Here is a 7,369-nt window from a genome sequence, read left to right as displayed (position 1 = left end):
GGGGGCGGGCGGGCGGGGAGGGGCAGGAGGGTGATTAAAGCCAAATGCCGTGGTGTTGTGTATGCCAAATCAGATCACAGCAGTATTTCATTGATGATGAGGGCACATCATACAACAACTTGGTGACAAAAACTTGCGTATGCAGTGCTGGTGATGTCCTGATACAGCTTGCTTCTGCTCTTGGTAACTGGCTTCTGTGTGTTGAGGTGGGAAAACCAACAGGAAACATGGCACTGTGCAGTATTCTACACAGTCTTTGACGTTATCTGCTGAAATCTAGCCCTTTATAGTACATACACCTTTTTGTCTCTGAGGACATCTTCCATTTGAGTTTTGCATCTGCAAATGTTTGACATAGTAGAATTGAAATATGACCAGTGCGGACATTAGATACAATCTGTTTTATAGTTCACTCATGCTGAACCTTTTTTTTCCCCTCCTCTTTCTGTTCACCTGAAGGTAAATTTGAAGAAAAAGAAGACAGTGTTCCCAAACTTGAACAGTTGAACAGCTTGGGTTGTATGACTAACATGAATTTGGTACTAACAAAACAGAATTTGCTTCATATGGAGTTGTTGTTGCTAGAAACATTTCAGTGGAATTTGTGCCTCCCAACTGCTGCTCATTTCATCGACTATTATCTTTCTATTGCTGTCCATGAGACTGATCTTCATGATGGCTGGCCAATGGTTTGCTTAGAGAAGACTAAGTTATATATGGCAAAATATGCTGATTACTTTCTGGAAGTATCACTGCAAGGTGAGTTACATCTTTTGGGTAATGACTGCTGTGTTGTCTTGACAGACAATGTCCAACTTAAATGAACCTTTTTCTTATTTCTTCTTTCTAGATCATGCATTTTTAAATTATGCCCCTTCTTTAGTTGCTACTGCGTGCGTGGCTTCGTCAAGGATTATCTTGCGTCTCTCACCAACGTGGCCTGCCCGACTGCATCATCTTACTGCATACTCCTGGGATTTCCTAGTGCCATGTATTGAGCGGCTATTAATGTAAGTTAAAAACAGCTGCTTTTTTTTTAAGCCTGTTTCTGCATCTGTTGGTACGCTTAGTTGCTGTTAGCACTGAAAGTAAATTTCTTTTTTAATTTCAGTTTTTCTTTTCTAAAAATACTTGGGTATTAGGTAATATTGTTAGGTAGTAACCGTTTTGTTCTTTCCAAAAAAGAAAACCTTATCAGATCTAACCTCTTTCCTGTTCTTTCAATAAACAAACCTCAGGCTTGCATTTCCACTGAACATCTTTTGGCATGCTTTGGGAATCTGTTAAATAACTTATTCCCAAACCCTGTAGTCTGCTCAGGGAGGAAAAAGAGATAGTGAAGAGTCCTGAAGGCATACGAGCTCCTACTTACTCTGAAGACTCTGTGCCTTGGAATTTCAAGGGATGCTTCGAACAGAACATGAATCAAACATGCAGACTGTTTGAGTGGCCAGTTTTGGGGGGAGGAAATGACCAGGAGGTTGTATCCATTTTTGCACTAAAGTGGAGAGAGAAAGAGAGAGCTGACATGAGATAAAAATGCCACCAAATGCCAACGGAACCTTACTGGGAAGGGATGTTACACAATCAGTTCTTTTATTCTAAACCTTAAGATCAAAACCTATCCCCACCATAACTGCTTTCCTCCTGCAGAAGTTTGCTCTTGCCCAGATCTAAATACAGTTGTGCTCTGTAGAAGCACAGGAAGAGCTGTATCTGGAAGAATTACACCTTCCTTCTAAGTGTGACATTATCCCCCTGATGGCCTCTTTTGGCTTCACTAATATGTGTAATGAAAGAGATAGTACCTAAAGCATGCAAGTGCTGTTGCAGAAGTGTTTTCAGTATTACTCTGGAACACTGAGGGGTGTGGGTGCAAAACCTTTCAGTCAGCTTTGCAGTGCACTATAAAAAGAGCAGTCTTAGGAAAAACCGGTAAGGGGTTGAAACCCAATTGTCTTCAAGAGATCTGCCCTGTATAGGCAGAACCAAAAAACTTAGATGATTTTAGGCCTGACTGAAGGGTGTAGGTGGTACCTGTTTAACCTCAGCATAAGAACAAAAGAAACAGTGTGTCTAAATACATTTGAGACAGGTGTAAATCAAAGGGAATTCAGGTGAGCTAAACTGTCTAATTAAAGTACTGGGTGGGCTAGAAAAAAGGTGGGAGGTAGAAAAAAAAAATGCATTTCCACTCCCCAAAGCTAGATCCAATATAAATATCATATGTATATTTAAGAACCGTAATGTAGATCTTTAAAAACGATCTGATGTCCCGTCTTAAAAACCTTATACTCTATTACCCAATTTAAATGAGGTAGAAGCAGCAAGTAAATTTTGATTTCAGGTTCTGGTAACCTGGCACTTCTATTGCAGTACACTAGCAGACCTTATTGCACTGGTAATTTTATGATAGTGCTGTATTATTTCTACGGCACTTGGCTTTTACCTGTGTTTTGTATTGCTGTGAAATGAAGTGAAATGCTGAAAAGAAACTGTATCCTAAAGAAACAAATTTTAAAACCTTAGATGATTTTAAAGCATAGGCTAAAATGATTTTCTTTTTCTTTTTTTAACAGCTTTGGAAGCTTTCAGATAATTGCACCATTTGTTAAAGTGCTCTTAAAAGTTAACCTGAACGAGTGTAAATTATTTTAATACCTATTTTCATGTATTCTCAATTTGTTTTAGTGCGCATGATAATGATGTGAAGGAAGCAAACAAGCAAAAAGGACAACATGCTCAGTCTGCTCAACATACTGTATTTCAGACCCCAGCTCCAACTCCCCAGCAGGCTAATGCTCAACAGCACATACCACAGTATCTCCAAGCTCATCAATCTTCATTACAGTATCACCATCAGACATCACAGCAGCAAAACTGTCAACAGATATTATCATCTAGTCATACAGCATCTTACCCACTTCAGACTTGCCCTGCTGCCTTACAGTCTAGTGTTCAGGCTCGAGGCCATGTACAGACTGGTGCCGCAATGTCACTAGCTGTTCCGCTAGAAGTGAAGCCATGTATAAGTGTCTCCTACAACCGGAGTTATCAAGTGAATGGACGATATTCCTGTGTTACTCCCTGCTTTGAGAGGTGATAAGTACAGAATAGTTTTGTGCTTGTTTGTTTGAGATGGGAAGCTGTGTTGAGGGAAATTATTTTGGGTTTTTTGTTAAACCTCAAATAAGTTTGAGGGCAACAAATTGAATAAAAGAAGTGTCTTTCCAGAAAAAAGCAACTGGATTGGCAACCAGTACTGTAGCTCAAATACAGACTGCAAAAAATAAGCACACAGAACACCCTCTAAAAAGAATGTGTATGCCTGGGGGCAATAAGTTCTTACTCTGGCACTCAGAATACTCTGTGCTTCTAATGCACACCTTTGAAATACTAGTCAAAAGAAAAATAGCTGTGGACTAACTACAGACTTACCTTTTAATGAAGGAGATATGCAGTATTATTTTGAAGACATTTATGTGACACCACCATACAGTATTAACACTAACTTTAAATTTATTGAAACTTAAGCATCCATTGAATGCCAGACTTCTGCAGATACATGGGGACCACAGGAAGAAACAAAATCTCATCTGGCTAACTCCATACTCTTGCCCCTTTTTCAGCACTTGTGTTGGATATTTGCTTTAGGCTAAGGCATTTGAGTTAACTGGTATTTTGGCTAGTTTTTACGTTTTGTACCTCATGGGGATAGACACTACGTTTCTGCTTCTTTTCTCCTCCCTATCCTTTTTTTGTTTAAAGTAACTCATACTAACTCAGGGAATTTTCTACTCATTACTCTGTGCTGCTGGTTTGTATGCTCAATTGGGTATAACTTGAGGGAGGAAGGTAGAGAGGGAAGAGACTATAGCAAGTGGAGTGGCTTTTCTTCAGGGCATCTATATGCAGAGTACCAAAGGGATATGCTAGTGTTCGCAGAATGTGGATGTGAACTACTGCCCAGCAGCGTGGTATGGAGTAATTGAAGAAAAGAGAACGTTTTGGCTGAACTTGTACTGTACCAGAATTACTACAGTGGCTGTGATTCCTCTGTGTACACACACACACACACATGTTAACCAACAGAAAGCATCCTCCAATTGTACTGACAGTATCACTTGTACAAAAGAAGTATGGTTAAATGCTTACAGAAATCCAGTTCTGTCAGGTTTATAGTGGAGGGAAATTCTCAGGTAATAAGTGGGGCAACTTTTTCTTCTACTAATTGGGAGTTCCAGAAGAAAATGCAGATATTTACTCTCCTAAGTGGGTGGATCAAAAATATATTGCAGAGTGAACCACTTTATCACAATTAAGGTGCTAATTACATAACTTTATAGAATTACACTGCCTCCTGTGGAGTGGATAGTCTGAGTGTAGAAAGCTTCATTCATTCAACTCGTGAATGAAAATGGTGGAAGAGATATTAATGGAGGATTTTTTTTTTTTTTTAATACCAGAAGATACCTGACTTTCTCCTGTGGTAGAATATGGGAGGAAGAGCTATGGATGACAGGATTCTTACTACTTTAAAGTATCTTTATAGTATGTGGGCTTAAGGCTTTGTTTGTTGATTTGTTCTTTTACCACCTTCTTCTAGTTCTTCTGTCTTGGTGGCAGCACTAAAAATTGTGTACCATCTAATGACACTGAAGTACTGTGAATCTTACAGAGACTGTGTTGAAAGTAGGAGCAATTAAGATACATTATCAATATTAAGATGAAGGCTTTATCACAGGAGAGGGGGCCTTACCATAGTATTCAGAACAGAGGGAGGACAGCTGTGTTCATTCTTTCTGGGGCTGAATGATAATCTGCTAGAAAAACCTATTTGTTGTTGAGGAGAAGAAATCCTGCTTGTCTTGTTTGGGTGGGGTTTTTTTGTTGGGGTTTTTTTCGTAATTTTTTTTTGGTGGGCTTTTCTAGCTCATACGTGCAAGCCAAGAGGGATAGAAGGGTGAATGAAAGAGATTACCTTCTCTGCTTTATGCTAAAGAATCAACTTGAAATAGGCATAGTGTGGTCTCTTAAATTAAGTGCAAGTTACTTCGATTGTTTTGGTTGGTTTTTTCCCCTCCTCTCTTCATCTCTTAATGAATACTTCCCCATGTCTGAGAGTAGTGTTAAGTAGAGACTTTCCACCTCCTAAGATGCCATGCTTTTTATTCAGCATTGTTACCCATTTAAGAGGGAAATGGACTTTCTTGTGCCAGTTTCACTTTGTTGCAATGCTATATCCAACTCCTCAGTGCTCTAACTACCTCTGATGCTATGAATGTACAGTCTTGTAATAGACCATGACTTGAAATAACAGCAGATGCCTGTAGCAATTTTTTTTCTGTAAAATCTTTAAATCACCTAACTTGTCATCTTTTATTTGTGACACAGCAGTATAGGCTCTTCTTTTTTGGGGTATTAGTAAACTTATCCCATAGGCATTTGATATATGAAAATTTAACTAATACTTAACACTGGAATTATAATGGGCGGGGGGCTTATTCAGTTAGTTAATACTGCAAATTTACATTTAATAGGGTATTTTTTATTTGCCTATTTTAAGACATTAGGTCACCTATAAAAAGATCCACTACATGCTCTTTGTTTTTAATTTATTACTTAGTCTAAGTTTTTTCTGACACTACAGCTGCGTAATGACTACAGAAAAAATGTACACTGAACAGTTTCAATATTATTTAAAAGGGCTTTACCAGTGTACATTAAAAATATGCTGTTCTTACTCTTAGAACCAAAATGTGTTTTTTATGGCATAAATAAGAATGGTGCTCCTAAATGCAAAATGTCCAAAACAATGGAATCTTTGTGAGTGCTATGCATTCAACTTATTTTTAAAAATAAAACTAGTTTTGAGTAAGACGGCTCCAGTGTGTATTATGCTTTTGGGTGTGTGGATTTTTAAAATATGTAAACTGACTGTAATCTGTTTTACATAATCCCTGTGTACAGCCTGAAGATGTAAGGACTTTCTTCTTTCTCCCCACTGTCTGTGACACTATACTAAGCTTCAGGAACACACTGACTCTACAATTAAAAAAAAAAAAAACCAACACAGGAAGGAAGTCATGCAGGAAGGGGCTTTAAAACTAATTGCACCCACAGCATATGCTAAACATTGTACACTTCAACAGTGTGTCAAGCACACAGCTGTAACAAAGAAATCAAGAACAAAAGAACTGTAGTAGTTCAAGAGCAGGGGGTTGAATTCATTTTGTTCTCAAAAGAAAACCCCAAACCCAGTGATACTGGTAGTCTCTTACTTCTAATACTAGAAATCATTTAGGAGAAGATGTGGAGATAGCCTTTTATCAAGAGCTACAAGCACTTAGGTTATTTACAATAGCTGTGAAGGCTCAATTGCACTAAAGGTAGCAGAAAATCATGTGATGCATTGTGGCATAAATACTTTTGGATGTTTCCAGTTTCTAATAACTGTTCCTTACTAAAAGAAATTCTAGTTCTTCCTAGCTGTGCATGTTTCACATTTGTAACAAGGCTATATGATTATAGTTAGAGCTCCAAAAATAAGTAGGTTGCATAGAATTTAATTCCTCTAAAGTTAGAAAATGAAATTGTGAGGCCTGTTAACTTGCACTCATCCATTTAGGAATAAACTCTTGCTTGTGACAGAACTAGAGCAACCTCCGCTGTGTCCCACTAAGGAGCAAGGGCAATGCTCCAGTGGGGTAGTGGCATGCATATTACATGGATACTTTGATCTGAAAAGTTTTGTCCTTAGCCTTAGGGCAGCAAGAGTTAAGTCTGTCTAGACTGCCTCCTTGAAATCTCAAATTCTTATATTTTTTACTATAATTACAGAATAGGAGTACCCATGACCTTTATGAGTCTCTACAAACTAAAAGGATTGCCAGCCTCAACTTCAGATTTTAAATTGCAAGTCTGAGGCTTTTTGTATTCATGCATAACAAGAAAAGCTTTATCTCTGCTTCCCATGACCCAGGTTCATTATCTACATAAAATATGAGGATATTTATATTCTTCCAGCATTACAAATTTAGCTTAAAAATTAAAGTTAACATTGTAGTGACTGGTACAGCACCAGAAATAAAGATTTTTTGCAACTGTAATACTGCTGTTAAGAATATGTAAGCCAGAAAGTAATGTAGCATCTTCCCTTAATAACTTAGTAGCTCTACATTCTGAATGTTCACAGGAACTTGAGTAGATAAGGCCTTATCTGACTGAACACAAGTGCCCAGTTAGTCTTATTTTATTACAAGGTTGTCAACAGTAATTTTTTAAAACACCAAGTAAAGCAGCAATAACAATGCACACTGTTTTTAGTCCCTGTTACAATGGCATTTTAGAAGTTAACGGCACAAGCACG

General features: G+C 38.0%; 1 protein-coding gene across 1 annotated transcript in view; it reads left to right on the top strand.

Moving 5' to 3' along the window:
• The window catches only part of CCNJ (cyclin J), a 7,963-nt gene extending 2,164 nt beyond the window's left edge, over window positions 1–5,799 (top strand). The window contains exons 2-4 of the mRNA XM_035897378.1: window positions 460–759; window positions 851–1,010; window positions 2,692–5,799. Of these exons, the coding sequence (XP_035753271.1) occupies window positions 460–759; window positions 851–1,010; window positions 2,692–3,103 (872 nt within the window). The 3' untranslated portion in view covers window positions 3,104–5,799. The remainder of the gene's footprint in view (window positions 1–459; window positions 760–850; window positions 1,011–2,691) is intronic.
• Window positions 5,800–7,369: the final 1,570 nt, after the last annotated feature.

Source organism: Egretta garzetta, unplaced genomic scaffold, assembly GCF_000687185.1.
Source record: "Egretta garzetta isolate BGI_Z169 unplaced genomic scaffold, ASM68718v1 scaffold56, whole genome shotgun sequence".
NCBI classification, from domain to species: Eukaryota; Metazoa; Chordata; class Aves; order Pelecaniformes; family Ardeidae; genus Egretta; species Egretta garzetta.
This window is presented reverse-complemented; position numbering and strand designations above follow the sequence as displayed.